A 19,993-nucleotide genomic window follows, 5' to 3' on the forward strand; every position below is an offset into this window, starting at 1 on the left:
TCTTTCGGAGTAACCGTAATAAAGCCCGGACGTACAAATTGACGATGATCAACATAAGTAGTCGTCGATAAAAAGTTGAGTAGACACACTCGTGCATCAGAGAAGGTATGCGTATTGTAACACAACGTAACGGTAGGCAATTGTTTTATTTTTAGAGTTCTCGGAAGAACGTCCGGACTTACAGCTTTCATATCGCGTATATGCGTTATATAAATAAGAATCTGCTTAATAGCCGAATGCAAAGAGACGATAATAAAAATACGTGTGAGGATAATCGAATTATGATATGCACGTTACAGGCGCATGACGGAAAATTAAATTAGTGCTTCAGAGGATTGACACAACGCGCGTGTATTATGTAATTCCTGTGAGCGGGGGTGGTATCGTCGGTATTGAAAATGTTATTGAATATAAAATATTTGCACAGAGAGACAGCGCGGTGTGCGTAAGCGCGTCTTAATCCGAGCTTTTTCAGGCAAGACACAAAGACGTCGCCACAGTAAGCGGTATATTTAATAACAACACACGGACTCCTTGAAAAAAAAAGCCATTCGGTCATCGCGTTTCAACTTCCATACATCCCTCGAGAGCCACGGCTATGCGGATAAAGCTGAGGAAGAATCAACTACACCACGGCCATTAAATCCTCTGGTAAAAGAAGAAGGGTTCATACTCAGCGGTGTCACTGTAAATCACTGACACACATTCAGCCCTCCCTTCTCTCTCCGGTATATCGAAGCAAAAAATAAAACGCTTCAGCCAAAAGCGAGCCGACCGAGAGGCTGCACACAAAGAGGTAAGCAGCGGCAGACGACGGAAGGAAGGAAGTGGGCTCGCGCCAGCCGCAGAAAAAAAAGCTTCGAATCCCCACTGGACCACCCTCGCCTTGTCGTCTATACACGCCGAGCCTCTTGCGGCGAAAGGTGCAAACCCGAGGAGATGGAAAGGCAGAGAGGATGAGAAGAAAAAAAGGAGGACGAAGCCAAACAAAAGCGGGAAGAAAAGACGAAGATAAATGGATGGACGAGAGAGAGAGAGAGAGAGAGAGAGAGAGAGAGAGAGAGAGAGAGAGAGAAGCTCGCTGTATACTCTATTCGCGAAAACCAAGAGACCCACGAGGTACATAATAGTGATAGCCTTGTATGAGTGCCGATGTAAAGTGTGTGTGTGTAAATTCGATTATATAAAGTTGCTAATGTCGCGCGATTACGTGTGCTTATTATAGAAAGAGAGAGAGAGAGAGAGAGAGAGAGAGAGAGAGAGAGAGAGAGAGAGAGAGAGAGAGAGCGAGAGAGAGAGAGAGAGAGAGCGAGAGAGAGAGAGCTGGATCGATGCAAATAAGGTTAGAGGGTTTACTGATCTTTGCATGAATGATTAATCGGGATTGATTATTCCGATGATAATGCCAATTGCGATTCGCGCGTGGGAGAATAGCGAGAAATCTTTAGCGCTTTAGAGATGGTCGGCACTGAAAGCTCGGAGAGAGTATAAGGGTATGCTGAAAGCACACTATATCGTCATGGCCGCGTGTTCCATCAAATCGCTTTAAAATTGCTTCTCTCGCACGCAAAGTTAACAGAGTTTATCCACAACGTTAACCTCAAAACTTTCGGCAAATAATAATAACCATACCGCGCGCTGTTCTGTTGGCATCACACAAAGCCCGTAATACGCATACAACCACCAGAACCTGCAGAACTGGTCAGTTAAAGGATCAACGGTTCGAATGCGCGCAACAAAGCGGCTATTCTCATGCTAATCGATTCCTCATAACTCCCCGATCCTTCTCTCGAACTCTCGACTAAAATTGAAAAATCGATCGCTCCCTACCGTTTTTCAGCGCACAGCGACATCGTCCGAAAATCAGATAGCGCCTCTAAATTTAGCCGGAGACCACCTGCGACTAAATCTAAAAATAAAAATTGCTTCGAGCGTCGATTCAAAAGCGTGCGTGTATACACGCTTCGCGTCTCTCGCCGCCGCCGCCGCCGCGGCATGTACTATATATATATACACCACACGCTATCTCCATGGAAACTCCACTCGGCGGTGGTCCTTGCTCGGGCGCACCGTTGCCACATCTCTCTCACTCACTCTCGCCGAAACGTAAGCATAATACGCACAGACGCCGCGAAATTCCAAGTCGGAACAATATATCGAGAGGAAGGACATCCTGACGATGTGCACGTCTGCCGGAAGCTCGAACTCGCCTGACAGTCCGCGCGAGACAGCCGTCAACGAAATTCTATGTACTATACGAGATCGGAAGTACCTACCGTTATCGCGATCCGATGCGCGTATGCGTTTTCTATATGGAGGCTCAACAGCTAGGAGCAGAAGCACGTCGTCCCCTCCTCCTCGCGGTGGTTACACAATGATAACCGGAACACAGTAGAGGAGCCCAGCAGCTGCCGGCCATGTCTGCCGCGGAAGAAGACACGCGATGATGCATTCACGTAAAACACTTAGGCTTGTACAAGCTATATATCGCGCCTGGCGGAGAGATACCGCGTCGTCGTGTGGCGCCTCGGCGTCTGCGGGCTTATCACTAGCGTCGCGGACGATGCCGTGAATGGTACTACAGCAGCGACGGCGGCGGCCAGCCACGAGAGATTCGCTCTCGCTCTCTCCATCCAGCTTGCGAAACTCGCCCCCTGTGTTCGCCGCGCAGAGAGTCTTCTCCCTCTCTCTCTCTATCGTGACCCTCTAACCTTGTCTCTGTCTCCCCGTATACTATCTCCCTCTCGCTCCGACACTCGCTACATATACGTATATGTATATATATATAATATCGAGAGGGGCTCGTCGCCTCTCCTCTCCGTCGGTTCGCGCGATTCTGCGCCGTCGCGACGCCCGGCGTCGACTCTTTGTCTCTCGCTCTAGTGCCGCTGCTGCTGCTCTATAACTCTGTATGTATCGCATCGGAAAACTCGCTCTCTTTGTCGGCTTCGCATTCTATACCTACGATTTTTCCTAGCCCCGTATCGTACACAGCCTCGGTCCATCTATATATAATACACGAGTAGCATGCGCACTACGTCCGCGGAACGGGGCTGTGGGGGTGTAGGTGGAGCATCGAGCGTTTTTCGGAGGTGCCGATGGATATTTCTGGCCGTCGCGACGCCGCTCTTTTTTCCTTCTTTTAATAATGGCTCTTCATCATCGCGTGGGAGACTCTTTTTTTCCTCGAGTTCGATCGAACACATACACCGGTGCGACTTTCGAGGTTAGGGATTCGCGCTATACTCTTCCAAGTAACAGGCTATGAGGATCGAAAAAACTATAATCCCTTCAACCGCACGCACACACGATCGCCATAAGTACGCACCGTTTGCACAAAGGGATTTTCGTCAAAGTTCGCGCATGAATATGCAAAAGTGCCGCACGCGCGACTGAATCTCAGCGATGCGCGCCAGACGGGGGATGGGTAAAAAGGGCTGTGTCTGAAAGCGTCACGTGCACTGCAGCCGACAACAAGGGATACGTATGATTCGCGCGGATGAGGAGAAAAATACAAACGAAACCGACACTCACACACACACAAACACATCACAGAGTATACGTGAAGCAGCCTTTGCTGAATGTTTCAACTCCGATAATTTCTGGATTGCGCGGTAGAATGTCTCTTGAAAATCAAATTATCGGAAAAATCTCGCGTAGCATCGAGAAATCCCGAGTATTTTTCAATATAGCCGCAACGTAATAAACCCCTGCGTAAATAAGCCATACGCGAGAATGACAACGTGCTCAAAGGGGTACATCACATAACAATTACAATTTCTCGGGAGATGAAATTCGCAGCAGCATCGCTCGCGCACTTTTCATCTCTATAATATCCCCTTGGGCGGGGGGGGGGGCGAGAAGCTCTCTCTCTCTCTCTCTCTCTCTCTCTCTCTCTCGCGTTGAACAAAGAGGACGTGCTCTCGCCGCACAGAGACTACATCCATACGCGAGTGGCTGCAGCAGCAGCCACGTCTCAAAGCTACATACTCGGCAACGACGACGACGACAAAGAGAAAGAAGGGGGTGTCATTTTTTTTCTTTCTCTCCCACAGAGAAACGCCCGGATGACTCGTCCCTCTCACTGGCGCTTATGCTAATGCGCGCGTGCTTCCTGCACATCGACGTTTTGACGGCTGTAACGCGCGACTCCCGATGGTCAGCAGTGGGTATAACTATAATACCCGAGCTCGCGCGGAGTTATTAGACGGGAAAAGGATGATGACGGCGATGAGCGAGTGGGCAACAGTTGCGCGCTGCGGGCAATTTTCTTTTATCGCGCGCAATTTGTATGCGCGCGGCGAGAGCGCGCAATATCGGCGGATGGCTTTTTTCCGGCTGTTGCCGCGGAAGTTTACGAGCTTTTAAACGGCCAGAGCTTTATTGTTGCTGTCGGGAATCACTACACTATGTATCGAGGAAAATCAGAAATTTCGACAATAATAACGCGCGTTATTAACTCGCTCGAGAGAATTGCCAATGTTTGCTCTAATAATAAACGGATTGCGCAACGAGGCCCTGAACGCTCTCTGAAACAACAAGCCGAGCAAGCCGATTCTTCGAGTGCTCCAAGGGAGCAGTGCATATTTTAGGACTACCTTACTGAGAGAGAGAGAGAGAGAGAGAGAGAGAGAGAGAGAGAGCCACTCCCTGGGCTCGGCACAGCTCGACATGCCTCCCTAGCACGCGCCGAGTGCATCATCGAGCGAATGCCGCGGCGGTGCGGGAGTCTTTTCGAGATCATAAATAAACCGCGCCTGCAGCAACTCCGGCTTCTTCTCTTCGCCTCTCCTTGCACTATACTGCCGTAGAACGTAAACAGCCAAGACACGGAAGACAATAAAAAGAGAGTCAAGGTGGGGGTTGCGGATTATCATTCGGGGGGAGCGCGATGTAATTTAAAAATATGCGGTGAGGGTGCAGAGACGATGTACAGTCGCGCGATGGAGAGAGGGACTATAGGTGTATAAGGAGAGAACCACGATAGCGGGGGAGGCTTGGGGGAGGCCTGCCGCGTTATACCGGGGTTGATAAACTCGAACGAGGCCGTCGATGCGCTGCTGCCGCTATGCTCTGTATAATTCCTCGCCGAGAGATAACGAGGGGAATTCTGGAATTGATTATTGGTTTCGAGAGAGATCTTTTTATTAAGTCGTCGCCTCCTCGAACTCACGAGCTATAGATAAGCGTCTATTCAGTTGTAAAAATTCAAAGCCGATGAATTTTAATACAGGGATGTCCGAAGCTCGGACTGTAAATCATGCGTCCGATCGCTCATTTCCCAGAGAGCTAGGCATAATTTTCCCGGCGCTTAAAAACACCGGAAAATAAACATCGTCGACGGTCTGTTCACCTCGCTGCGGCCAATTAATTAATTTAATGGAGCAATCAATTAAAAATCAATCTCATCAGCGGGCCATTATTCACCACGGGGAAATATCGACGCGCGAACAAGCTATGGATTGTAATACACGCAGCTATAGATTATTAAAAAAAAGCTACAAGAGACTACTTATAGACTCGAGAGCATGTAGAGCGCGAGTGTATACGCGATCAAAGGCGCATGTATAGCCTCCCCCCACTCTCCAACTGAGCTTTTCTCTCTCGATTGCTTCTTCGCTCGCTTCTTCGCGGTGGTGGCCCATGAGATGATATTTTTAGAATTTTATTACCCAGAAAAATCACTTTGGAATTCCTTCTTGCCCCCGCCCCCGCGGATTTGTGTATGTATATTCCCTATTGATTCGCTGCCAACCGACGCCATGGGAATTCCTCGATGATGTGTATTTATTTTGCCATCGGCTTTTTTCCATGCTCGGAGTCGTTCTCGGATATGGATGTTACAGCGCCGTAGATGATTGATGCTTAAAAAGAGGATAAATCAGTGTTTGGGGCCTCGAAGTTTTTTAATACCTTCGCCTCGTATCTTTCGGTATTTAAAATATATTATATACGCATGATATAAAAAACGCCGCTGCCATCGTTGTATAATTTAAGTCATTTCCAACGCCACATCCCTGGTAGAAAATTAACGAGTGAAAACCGTTAAAAAGTTAAGTTTAGTTGACCATTATTATCCAATTTGAATGTAAAAAGATAAAGCAAAATATTGCTAATATTTTAGTGATGCGTGTCTATTATACCAACAAAGTATTATTTTTAAGTTAAAAATTGTTTTTTCCTTTTTTTCTTGCATTAAAACGTTTGCATGTTTTATTACAAATATTTGGATTTTTCACGATTGCAAGATATTTTTCTATATTTCTGGATTGTAACAGTCATTTGACAAATTTCAAGCAAATGTTCTGTTTTATCTTGAGTTAATGTGTATATCTATGCATTTATAATGTTTAAACTCTTATTTATTTAAATTGTTAACCACAACTTAGCTAAGTGGCCCAAAACTTAGCTTATTAACCGTTAACTTTTCTACCAGGGGTGTATGTTTGCTTTATCGACGCAGTGGACATTAACTTCGCGAACGGTAGCAATAACAACAACGATGATAATGTTTTCGCGTAAAGCGTAATTGCGGGGGATCGTTACTTTCCAGAGTAAATGCGACTCGTTTTCAGAATCGTGCGTTACGCCACAGAGGTGTTACGTGCGCGTAACTGTACGTCTTTTTAGTTTCTCTCTCGGTAAAAAAAAGAGAATAAAAAAATGGCATTGTCTCATATGTAATGTCCATTGTTGGGTGGTCTCGTACCCGGTATGAGGATTATCTATCACGCGCGCAGTCAGACACATAAATTACAGCCTTTTCTACTACGAGTCTGCAGATGACGCGTAACGCGTATAAGTGTACACACGCTGGGTGTATATGGCATGTGTTCTAAATTTTACGAACTCGGGAGTAGTAGTATATGGTGGCAGATGCAGGCATTGTTATCGGGTTTTATTTTAATTGGAAGTTCGGTTTTGGACATTAATTATTCTCGGCTTATACTACCCTGCAGTTATTGTTAGTTTGACATAAATTCAAGTAGACGAATGGGTTTGTAATGAGGTTACGCTGCGAACTTTATAATAAAACGATGGTAATTTAATTAGTAGGTAATGTATTATCTGCTGCAAATATAAGTCTTCCGTTACCTAAAATACTAATAACCTGCATGTATGCATGACGCACGAGTTTATATTGTCAGCACAGGTGTTAAAATGTGTTGCGTGTAGTCGCTGAAGATGTCCATTCGTTATGAATAATCAATGCCCTTATCAGCTTTTAGAGACACGCGTCGTTAAAACGCAAGAGATTAATCAGCAGTACACATCAGGATTCGGTAATATTTAATGCACATAAGTACAATACGTAGAAAAAAAACTGAAAAATAATACTTTGAATGAGCGTCGTTAGCGTTAAATTCTTCGAAACTTTCGTTACGCCCTGGTGATTCAAAGGGTACGGAAAGTTCAGGCTGTTCTTAGCCGAATTCATTTTACTTAGAAATGATGTCACTTCCGGGTTAATGCGCGGGGATTACCGAAATAAATTATCCAGCCCAAGCACCGCGAACTAAAGTCCCACGAAAAAGTACGAGAAAAGTCTCTCGGCTCCTGATGTTTCATTGATATAATTTTGCAAGTATTATAATTATTCAATTGTCACGGGGCAGCGACCCGAAGGTTTAATCCTCTTTCACTCTGTATTATGCTCTAAAGTATGCAAATTACAGCTGGGAGTCTTTGAAAAATCTACGTGACAAGAACGGCTGATGACTAGCACAAATTTGTATGCTACGACAGGACGTGATCTCATATCACAACACTCAAAAGCACCGATAAACAGAGTGCGAATTTCCTTGCCAAACAGTCGCATCCCAAGAACAACAATAGATTCAGTGACTCCCTTGCATACCTAGAAAAACAATCCTCACACAAAGCAAAGTACAACGCGAGCATCGTCGAAGGCTTAACAGCGAGAAGAGAGAGCGAGCGCAGCATCCGACAAACACGTGTGCACAGCAGTAGCCAAGAACCCCCACAAGCGCTCGGAGTGAGAGAGCAAAGTAAGTGTCCCCGAGAGCATCGCTCCCGTAAACACAGTCTCTCTCTCTCTCTCTCTCTCTCTCTCTTTCTCCCCCTCTCTTTCTCTCTCTCTCTCTCTCTCTCTCTCTCTCTCTCTCTCTCTCTCTCTCTCTCTCTCTCTCTCTTAAAGCTCTCCTCGCGCACATTACGACCAGATGCCCGAAAAATCGTCACCAGCTGTATGCGGGAAGAAGTAGGACAATGCGAGTCCTCGGAAATTCACTCGAGAGAAATGAGCTGCGAACTGTGCCCGAGCAGCCTCCTCATCTGGTCGTCGTGTGATGGCCCCCGAAAAACAAATATAGGCGATCGTACAGTGTGTTTGCGTGAGAAATGCGGGAAAATTTTCGCAGCCAAGAACAGAAAAGTGGAAGAACCGCCGGACATTCGCCTCTCGAGAGTCGAGCTGATGACTGATGGGACGCTGCACACACGCCCGACGGCTTATTGGCTGTCACCGATGTACATTCATAACGCACACTGTGACGCTCGGGAAAATCATTTCTCAGGACTATGGCTTAATTGCGACGCGCTCCATGACCACTTGTGCAATTGGGGCCTCCTCGGCGGTTCTCTTAACGAGCGCATGTGTGCGATGGCTTTTATTGCGCGACTTTTCAGATTATTTTAGAGTTTGTAGTTATGATCGCGTGCGTGCATCAGCGGCACACGTTTTCTTTTCATCTCTATCCAGCGATGATATCACAGCGTGATAAATTTTATCTGTGTCACGCCACTGTAATTACTGTCGCGTGTAAGCGTATTACTGTAAAGGTGTACGATTTTTCATTCAAACGCGTTAAAACTATTTTTAGCCTATTCTTATACGATCGAATGCGTACGTTACCAGCTGTACCAAGAGAGGCATAAAGGATTGGAAATAATAGCGCGATATAAGCATCACAACGACGAGCATATAATATTGTAACGCGTCAGAATGAAATTCAGTCGGCGAACAAAACAAATTTAACGACTCAGTGTCGAGCTCGCGCGCAAACAATCTCTCCTCAGCGTATGCGTTGTCTAATTCACATGCTGCACAAGTAAAAGCCAACTGCTGCACATCCACTTCCTGGATATAAAAACCTTGACAGAAGCGCGCATTATCTTCTCCTCCCCAGATTTTTATTACTCTCGATGCACGCGGCCTTTGTCGAGAGAGAGAGAGAGAGAGAGAGAGAGAGAGAGAGAGAGAGAGAGAGAGAGCTGCGCTGCAGCAGTTCCTTCGCTTATTTCAATTCATCGCATATTATCCACACAGCGTAGTCCGTCGTGACGACGCGCATTCAGAGATGAGCTGTATTGTAAAAAGTGAATACATACACGCGTGTCTGTCGGAAAAACGACAAACACATTCTTTTTCCCTCGAGAGCCAAGGACGAAATCGCGAGAGAGCACATATCTGCGGAAGAGGATAAAAACCGGCCCCCTAGCGATATCGCGTGTTTATCGCCGGAGACAAAAGAGTAGGCAGGCGAGAGATGTATGGCTGTTATTGTGTAGCTTTTTGCGGTATACACGGGCGAAATATGAAGTCGCGATCGGCGATAACCGTTATCGAGACACGTCACCCGCGGCGGCGCGGACTTCTTTTTTTACTCGCCTGATATACCTGCGTCGCGCATCTATGTATGTTTAGCAGCGCCGGAAGCAAGAGCTGAATTTTTATAGTGTATACGCGAGAGTCGATGTTTTCGTGTATCTCGGCGTGGGATGATCGCCGATCTTTTCAATATTACGGAGGATTCAGCAGTGTGTGGCTTCGGATATGATAAAAGGAATAAATCCCTCGGCTGATGTATGGGTTTTTAATTCGTGCTATTCACTGATCCTCCTGGTGTATAAGTATTTCAATCAAGTTACAATCCGATACAACCGATGCCGTTAATTAAGTATTCGATATAAAGTAATATAAAAGGACCCCTATTCATTTATACCATTACATCGCGCATAAAGTTCATTATCCGAACGCACGAGTGTTAGGAGCAGAAAAAAAATCAATAAAAACAACTCCGAAAAAGCCATGAAAAGTATCGTTATACAAGATATAGTTGGAAACTCGTTTTAACCAAGCACCATTATTTATCGGCGCCATAAAAATGCGGCCCTGACTTTCCCCGAAACTCAAACCCCGAGACTCACGCACACAAAAACAGCTCACACACATTCTCGCAACAAAACCGCAGAGCGTTTAACTTGCCAAAAAACGTTCTAACCGTCGCCTTCGACCTTCTAAAGGCCGAATTCTTGCGGTCGACTCTCGCGTACCCCCGACTAGTTTTCGCTCGTCATCATCAACAGGATTTTGTAGAGAAAACAAGGAAAGCCGCAGAGGACGATGAAGATGCGTAATAAGGGAAGAAAGAAAAAAAAAACGGTCAAGCCTCGAATTCGCAGTATAGTCCGGATCAAGGTTCCGGGGGGCAGAGAGGAGAGATCTCAAGGTCGCCGGCGTCGCGCCAGATTTCTTTCGCGCACTTTCGAATTACGCGCGCAGGCTGTGAGCGAGAGATATATGGGAGCGACGAGACGCCGCTGCAGATAAGCTGGCTTCGATTTTTGCCGCGATTCGAGGCTTATCTCTCTCTCTCGCGCAATGCCTGCATGCGGAATCGACGAGGCGACGAGGGAGATTGCGCAGATGCAAAAAAGGGCTGTGCTCTCGAGAGCAGGATGATGAGAGGCGGTGACATGTGCGCTGACGGGACGAGGATGAGATTAGGCTCTTGGCTTGGTGTGTGATTGGGAATGTGCAGTGTTTTTAATCAATTGTGATTGCACTGCTTTGAAAATGCGCTCTCGTTTTCAAAATCGTGTGTTCAATTGTGTATAACCTATTTCTTTGTGCTACTGCAGCAGGGGTCTGCCGATACACACAGAAGCGCTTATATTCCTGTATTAATTTCTGCCGGTTTGACTGCTTCGCGGCATACATACACAGAAACCGGATACGCGTATAGTTGTTCTTCTGTATGGATCGTACGTTCGCGTTTAAAAGGAGCCTCTTTCTTGTACACTATTCGCGCCGCTGTTAACTCTCTCAGCCGCGTTAGAATCGATTAGCGAATTTGCATCCTTCGTCGATGAATCCTGTTCTCGTCGCGTTGACTCAACGTAAGAGCTCGTTCGACAAGATGAGATTGCGCAATTTTTACAAAATCTCCCCGTCACTGCAACTTTTCGATGTATATATAACGCGTTGCATTCCAAGCTGACCATATACGGCCGGAGAGTGTCTCTCTCTCTCTCTCTCTCTGGAATACGCGCAGCGCGATTACAATAAGCCGCGCACATACGGCATCGCGGAATGAAATTAAAAGAGCCGATATCGCGTAGCGCGCATAAAGGAAGACGACGATAAAAAAGAAGAAGCTTTATTCCTTTTTCCACATCCGCGCGCAACGTTGAATTACGGCTTTTCGAGGGGAAAAGTGGCGCACATTATACGACTTTTATGCAATTATTACACACACAGCCGCCGCTGCAAGTATTATAATGTAAAGGCGTTGCATGTCCGTGTAAATATGCATCCCTCCCACACGAGTTTTCTCTCTGTGCTGCGCGTAATTGAAGCCGTGAATTATAAAGGTCAACTTTAAGGATGCGCGCACTACCCCGCCATACTTAAAGCCCTAATTATCTCCGCGGGGATTAATAAGTATAACGACACACACACGCATATGCGCGCGCTCGTGTGTCTCATTTGATTCCAGCATAAGCGCTCTCTCTCTCTCTCTTCTCTGTGGGAACGTCCTGCTTCGTATACTATGCCGCTGCTGCGAGAGCGCGCACTTTGTCCCGCTCCCTCCGCCAGAGAGTCTCCTACTGTCTTGAGACGTGCCACCGTTTCCTTATATATTATATATTTTCTCTCTGCAGCTTCGACTCGGCGCAAAAACTTCGTGCGATCTGCGAGGATAAAATCTACGTATAATATAAGCACTACTGTGTATAGTCTTACAATTAGCGCGAGGTTAACGACTCCGCTCGTTATTGTGTAGTTCAGCTGATGAAAAATTATTTATGGAATACGACAGAATCAACGGAAGTGTGTGTATACAATTAAGCGCACAAACAAACAGACACACAAGCGTTGCTCCAGGGTTAATATGGACCTAACGTGTTTGCAGCTGGTCGATCGAAATGCAGGTCGTGTGTATTTATGCAACGGTTGACTTATTGACCTGTACGAGAGAGAGAGATGTGAATCAATGATTTATCCCCAAGTGTCCCTGTACGAAATTTGATAAAGCGCGTTCCATTAGCTATCTGGAAAAGCGTTATAATATAGAATCGCTCGTTGAACATTTTTTACGGCCGCACCTCTGCCTCCGCGGAGGCTTATTAGATCCTTCGAAATAGATTCCTCGGCTGCCCAATAAATTTCCCGGAACTTTTATCTCCCGTCGTCGTCGCGTGGACGACGCCGCGCTCTATAGGCCAACCTGTTTTTCTCCTCTCCTCTCATTACACGTCCGCCGTATACACACACGATCTCTTCTCTCTTCACAATTTCCCTTCGCTCGTCTCTCCATACACACACACACACACACACTCGTCGTCGTCGTCACGCCTGACTCGAGTTTTCCGTGAGATATAAGAGACCAACCCTTAAAGTTTCTCTCTCCTGAGCATCGCTCTTTTATTCGCGCTGAAGAAAGAGTGAGCTTTTTTATACGCGCAAAAGAGGAAGCATAACGGGAGTCGTTATTATTATAAATCAGAAAAAAAATGAGGTATGTACTGCGGGGGGGAGGGAGACAACACGCTATGTTCATTAAACGACGACGACGGGATATTCGGCGTTTTCACAGCGCGGAAGTCGTGTGTACTGTGCAGCAGACAACGTGTAACGATGCCGGTATCATTAACGCCTCTGTTCTCTACTCCCGCGCCGCCGCCGTCGGTTTATTAAATGAGGAAGTCGTTTGGGAGTGAGATGGAAAATAAAAGTGTAAGCTGATATAAGAGACGAAGCCGCTGTCGGCTGCTGATTAATTTTGTTCTATGCAGCGGATGACTGTTCGAAGAGTTTATTTTCCGTTTTTAACTACGCGATGGCTCTGCAGTTTTTTTGTATTAAACTTCAATTTTCTTCGGGCTTTATCTCTGAGAAAAAAAAAGAAATTAATGATTGCGTGGGAGTAGTATCTTCCCCCGACAACGGTGCGCTAATAACACGGCACTTATATATATATACACACGCTTATAGCTATTCACTTTATTCGGAAAACTATGCGATCGATCTGGCGCCGCGTACGCGTAGACGCATTGTTACCGCGCTTTCGAAGCCCCTTTATTCTACCCTGATATATATATAACGGAATGTTTGCCAAAGTCTCGCGATGTTTCGAATTTTTTCGCTACGTCCCGTCGATATTTCACGGAACATTCGCGGAATTCTTTTTTCCGTCCTATACAATAACGAATAATTGAGTCTACAGAGGGGGCGTAGCAGAAGAAAAAAAAGGATAATTAATTCAAGTCTCCTCATAACAGAAAAGAGTCACGGAAAGAAAGGTAGAATCTCTGCTCGTCCTTTCCACAGAGAGCTCTTCCTCCATCCCCGACGATAAATCAATCGTCTTTTGAAACGTAATTCCGCAGAGAAAGAAGAAGAAGCCAACGGTTCTTTTACACGCGGCTGTCGTCATCGTCATCGCGCTGTCTCTCCCCCAGTTTTTCCTTTACGCAGCCTTCTTTTTTCCTACGATTCTCCGCTCTCTTTTGCACAACGAAGGGACGTCGCGTCGGCGGCGAAGGCGATACACACGTACACACATTCTTTTCGGTGTGGGACGACGATTAACGGCCTCCTAGAGCCGATTAGACCGGCGTCGAACGGAAGTCAATCAGGACGCCTTTTCAAGCGTGCGGCACTGGTGTAGAGAGAGACGCGTGTGAATGTGTGTGTTGGATATAGACGTGCGGTGCAGCGATTGGTAAATTCGCCGCTGCTTTCGAAATACATATTTCGAGTGTATTTCCTGCCGAGGAGCGAAAGAGAGAGAGAGAGAGAGAGAGAGAGAGAGAGAGAGAGAGAGAGAGACGAGATGGGTCTAGATTGCATTCGAATATTAGCGGACACAGGCGCGTGGGTGAGCGATTTCCACGAGGCGTGAGGAGAAACGTTTTTTACAAGAGGAACGAACGAAACATGCGTCCTATATTCGAAATACGTAACGAGTCCGACTATGGTGATTGCGTTCGTGCATTATTGTCGTTTCGAAAGACAAGTGTCTGTTCTCTGCGTGACACTTGCATATAAACAAAAAAAAATATAATAGATTTTCAGGACGTTGCGCAACTCGAACAGTACGAGTGTCCTTGAGCATACACATACACATTACTGTTATGTACACACGGTCGTCGCTTCCATCACTCGGCCAAATAACGAAACTGAACTTGGCCTCCTCTCTCTCTCTCGTCGTGTGTCTCTGGCAAAAAGTGTTCCCTCACCCACTTCCCTTCGTGGCGCTATATCGAATGTCGCTCTCTCACGAAAAAGGCTCACGATTCTCCCCTTCCACGCGATATTAATCAAGCTTAAAAGGACTCGCTCGATTTGCATAAGCCCAAGAAGACGTCCCTCCAACTCTCTTGTTGTTATTATTCCAAAGCGAGCAGCTTCTTGAGCCATCATCAGCAGCACACGGCATACCTATACTCGAAAACACGGGACACGCCGACGCCTCCTTACATTTCAATTACCACATCGTCGGAGAGAGAAAGAGAACCAACGGCTTTCCTTAAAGAGTCAAAACGCGCGCGCGCGCTTGCGTCACGTACCCGAAGAGAAGAAGGTAATGGTACACTTATAAACAAGTGTTCCAAACGCGGCTCTTTCGCGAATATACGTCAATCATCGGGTTAGGGAGACGCGTTTTGCGTTGCGCAACAAATCAAATAACGACGAACGAACCCCGACTCTATATACCATGTATTTACATAACGCGCCGCGCTAAAAAAACGTGACGTGACCTCAGAGTCTTGTGTGCATTGACGCATCAGCTTAGTCGGGATAAAAATTAGCGAATATACTGTACCCCTGGCTGACGGGCTTATCCCCCCGAGAGAGACTATCGAATTTCCATTAGCGAGAGATTGCGAAGTAGGGTTTAGAATTTTTAGACGGAACATCGAGAGCTATACGGTTTTTTTTTCGAAGAGAAGAGAAAGAAGAAGAAGCAGCGACGACGACGAGTTAAGGTTAAGTGGAAAGCCTTTAAAGCGAGGGATATAGAGAGAGAAAAAGAGAGATGTTCGAAGGCTTGCAAACTCGCGCGAGCGTTAAGGCTTTTAAGTTAATTATCGCGCGTATAACAGCTCCGCTAGATGACGTCGCCTTCAATTGTCGGCTATGCGTTCACGCGTGATTTTGTCGCCTTTTACGGAGATGTCTCGTTGTCGGATAATACCTGTATTCTTTTGCTATCGATCGGCGGCAATTATGAAAGAGCGATAACGTGGGCTTGTTTGTTTTCATTCCCGACGCTGATGAAAAGGAGATATTAATTATGAATTCTCTCTCCACGCGAGTCGTTGACACTTTTTCTTCTTCGACGCTCCAATTATGGTCTTGTTTGACGAAGGAATTTACAGTCGTGCGCGCGTGTGTGTGTAGATAACCGGCGGCACATTCATCGTGGAAATTGTATAAATTAACCGCGAACGCTCGCACCTCGACGCTTAATTGCGACTGAGAAAATACATTCTTAAACCAGCTGGAATAGAGGTTAGGTACATTCATGCCGTGTGTGTGCGTATTTGTATACAGAGCTCGGTTCAGCTCCGGCTGAAATGACTGGTAGTTTCTCGAAAAGAGAAAAATCAGAGTGAAGTCTTGCGTAATGTAATAAGTTGGTATGCGTACGTCGTTTATCAAGCGTATGTAATAATAAGTAAACATACGAACGTGCCTCTAATATCTTTCGATTGTCGGTACGATCTCTTTTCGGATCGTCTTTGGGATTGCATGATATTTTTCGTAATATTATTCTGAAACAAGAGCAGTTTTATTTCGTGTGAAAAAAAAGGAAACGGAAGTCGTGCCAATCTTGAAGGAAAGATAATGCATGAATAAGCGCTGTGACATGTAGATATCAAGTTGCGCTATCTTGCCTAATGTAGACTGCATAACTCGAGCGGAACTATTTGCTATAAAAATTGGATTCGTGCTGTAACATCGATGGAATTTTTTAAAACGGTTATTTGCAGGTATTTAATTGAAACAAAGGATACTTCGATAATTGTCTCTATTCACTACCTCCACAACAAGCGATCGCGCATATTATATAAGTCACAAAATCGATAAAAAGTCCGTATCCAATTTCAAAAGGTTACATAACGACTGTATCGTTCTCCATCAGGCACACGTGCGGCCAAGGAACAAACCGAAGAGAAGAGCCTCTCGAAAATCAGAAGAAAAATCTTCATCTCTCCGAAACGCAGAGCAGAATCAACAACCCTAGGAGAGAAACACCAAAATTCTCTCTTTCTCTCCACACACATGTGCATATGGCTTATTTGAAGTCACCGAACACGCCGAGCACTTTCTCGAACTCGGCGCATGCATAAAACTGACTCTTCTCTCTCTCTCTCTCTCACGCCCCTCTCGGCGCGCTCTAAGGTTACGGCCCTTATGCGGAAGGTTCTCTCTTTCTCTTCTGCTGTACAGTGTGTCCCCACGAAGTCGCTCTGTGTGTCACAAACACACGCACGAGCAGCTTCTCTCTCTCTCTCTCTCTCTCTCTCTCTTGCATATACACACACAGGCGCTCCTTAGCGAAAACTCGCTTGCGCGCTCGGGCGCCGCATTCCACGAATCACCGATTCTAAAGAAGAAATGCACGAGAGAGAGAGAGAGAGAGAGAGAGAGAGAGAGAGAGAGAGAGAGAAGGCCGTTCGGTTACGCCCACGCTTCAACGGCGACACTGGCTTTTCTCGGAAGCTGCCGGTGCACAGTATACGGCAACGTGGGCGACGCGCTCTTTTTCGAAATGGGAATTAAATGCGCGCGCGCGTGTGGACGATAATGAAACAATCGCGTTTAGAGAACGATAAATTTTTTTTCCCTCGTTTTCCACAGCAGCACCAGCAGCAGGTAGATTTTACCTGCAGTATACAAAAGGCAACGCCCTCGTCCCGAGGCATCGGCACCTTCAACCTGTCGGTTTTCTCTCCCCTAGCAACCCCGAGACTGCTGAGAGAAAGAAAATCGCGCGCGTTAATTATGAAAACACACTCGCTGTGCAGCTCACGGCTTATCACGCGATACAGTCCTTTTCAATATTTTTTTTCATTTTACGACGCCGCTGTATAATGAATTTATGCGCTATAATTGCGGCGCCGGCGGCGGCGCGGGATTTAATTAAGTTCCGAACGACTATACACACTCTCGCAGCTGGCGACGACGTTCGCTCTATATATCACTTGATTGGCACCGACTGGAGTATAGTCGTCGACTAAACTTTGGTTATTAAAGTTCGAGGACTCGCGAGTGTGTTGAGAGATTCTTAACGGCTATAGACGCAGTTTGTTGCTCCGAGAGACAGAGGGAGAGAGTACTTGGTAAACGATTGTTATCTCCCGTATGTGCGCGATAAGACGTGACAATCGAACGTTCACAACAACGATCATCATTCAATTCTGAAAACGAAGCCAATCATTTTTCGTTCCGAGCTGACATAACCAGCCACTTTAGCGAATAAACCGCAAGGGGGGGGGGAAATTACTCGCTTTTTCACAATAGTAGACTATCAATCCTGAAAAATTTCATCCCATACGGGGCCGGACTTTTCGGGCAATCAATTAATCTTGATAAAAACCCGGATCTAAGCCTCCGTGAAAAAAGGCGGTCGGCAGTTTTCAAGAGTAAAAAATAACGCGCGGGCGGGTGGTGGGTATATACGAAAACGTTTTTTCCCCTCCGAAATAAACATTTCACAATAAGCGACGAGACAAATGACTATTTTCCGAGAGAGCAATGTCGTCTGCTGTTTTCTTGGACGTGCGCGCGCGATGTGTTTTTCGGACGCGGTCGCTAGATAAATAATCATTGATCCGCGGATGTGTATATTTAGAGATATCGAGTGAAATTCACGCTGTGTTTTCGAATTGCCATGCGGCCAACAGAATGGAGAGACGCTATTTTCCGTCCGCGATGTGTATTGGAATAGTTTATACCCGACGAAACAATCTACTAACGCAAACACGCATCGACGCTCCAAAATCCCTCATCATCGCGAGGATCCGAGCTACGAAAACACGAAAAACCATCAAATAGGTTATGCGCGCGTATCCCGACACCTCAGCCGCGCGCGCAATACAAACAAACTCCGCTCGTTATGTCAGCGCCACGTTTTCTCGCGGTATAGTTATAGGTAACGCAAACACACACACACACTCGAGAGAAAGAGAGAGAAAAAAATTCTACCTGTCATCCTGTAAGCGTTTCAGATCGGCCATCTCGAGCTCGAACTTGAATTTGGAAACTTCGCAGAGGAGGGCATCGCGTTCGCCGATAACCTCGGCGAGCTCGCGCTGCAGCCTCTCGATCTCGGCGTACTGCCGACTGATCAACTGGTTCTTCTCCTCGATCATCGTGTCCACGTCCTCGTGTCCCGTTGTCTCCTCCTCGCCGACGACGTTCACTTGCTGCTGCTGTAGCACCGCACTCATCTTCTCGCTCGATCACAATACGCTGCACACTTTTGATCCCCCGCGGGCTCAAAATCGATGTAAATGTAAATATACACACTGCGAGAGACTAAGTAGCACGCGCACGTGTTCCCGGAGCCGTCCTCGAAGTCAGTTTTCGTCGGCGCAGGAGGACGCGGCTCATCGCGCGCGAGTCTGTATCCGGCTCGCAGGGGCGAGTTTTATACAAGTGACGAGAGAGTCGTCCAGGTGAGCGCGGTAGACACACACAGACCGCTGCTCTCTCCCTACTACTTGCTCTCCGGTGCTGCGACGTGTATACACAGTACAACGATAAGGAGTATATAGGGAGTAGCACATACACTTTAACAACGTCTTGTTTACGCGCCGATACGCTTGAAATTCAGCGGCGAGTACTCGCCATCTTACGCCGCCGTTGATGCATCCCCTCGTCCGCTGTGTTTTTTCGCTCTCTCTCTCTCTCTCTCTCTCTCTCTTATGTGATCCCAGGTGAGCGCGTATATGTGTGCGAGAGAGACTCGCCGGGACGCGTCTTTCGCAACTGCCGCCGCACACGGCGGACTATTACATATATAGGCACACAAGCGCTCGCACTCTCTCGGTGTTATTACAACTACGCTTTGACAAGACGACACTGCACTGTTCTGCGTATAGACGGGGTAATCTTCTCGAAAACGGCGTGAAAATCCTCGTCAAATAACGTACAGAGAGGCGCGAGTCGTGCGCGCGCGCTGCTTTATCTTCAGCCTACCACTAGTGACTGCCGCGGGCGAGCTGCTCGCAGTGGCGGAGTAGCATCGCTCTCTGCACGCACGGGGCGGCCGGTTTTACTGCTGTGTATGTGTGCGTGAGAGCCGTGCGTTGCTTCTGCGCCCAACGGCCAAATGTATATATGTTGCGCACTGCTGTAGGGGCTGCGCTCTCTGTCTTGCCCGCTGTCGCTCCGGGAACTGAACTGTCTCTCGCGCTGCGCTGTGTAGTACGCGGAACGGCCGTAAGACGACGACTGGCTTTTCTCGTGGTGGCGCTGCGAATTGCGATACTCGCGGCAGTTTGTAGAGTAGAGTAGAGAGAGAGAGAGAGAGAGAGAGGGATATACCATATACATATGTACATGCCGACATGTGTCGCGCGCATGCGTGAGAACGAGAGACGGGTTTTTATTGCGGGATGCGTGTGTGAATGTTGATCCCTTTTGAATGTGCGTGATTGTTGTTTTTAGGGGCTTGTTGCGGGATTGGTCAATTTGTTGACGATTGGTAACCGTTGGAAGAGATTGACATGT

General features: G+C 46.8%; 1 protein-coding gene across 3 annotated transcripts in view; it reads right to left on the reverse strand.

Moving 5' to 3' along the window:
* Window positions 1-19,711, reverse strand: part of LOC100119602 (IQ motif and SEC7 domain-containing protein 1) — a 75,911-nt gene extending 56,200 nt beyond the window's left edge. For 2 of the 3 annotated variants that reach the window (XM_008218686.4, XM_001603294.6), the window contains exon 1: window positions 18,464-19,711. In XM_008218686.4, the coding sequence (XP_008216908.1) occupies window positions 18,464-18,708 (245 nt within the window). In that variant the 5' untranslated portion in view covers window positions 18,709-19,711. Of the gene's footprint in view, window positions 1-2,276; window positions 2,578-18,463 lie in introns of those variants that run through there. The other variant, XM_031931672.2, reaches the window with a different exon arrangement.
* Window positions 19,712-19,993: the final 282 nt, after the last annotated feature.

The sequence above is a fragment of the Nasonia vitripennis genome, chromosome 5 (assembly GCF_009193385.2).
Source record: "Nasonia vitripennis strain AsymCx chromosome 5, Nvit_psr_1.1, whole genome shotgun sequence".
Taxonomy (NCBI): Eukaryota; Metazoa; Arthropoda; class Insecta; order Hymenoptera; family Pteromalidae; genus Nasonia; species Nasonia vitripennis.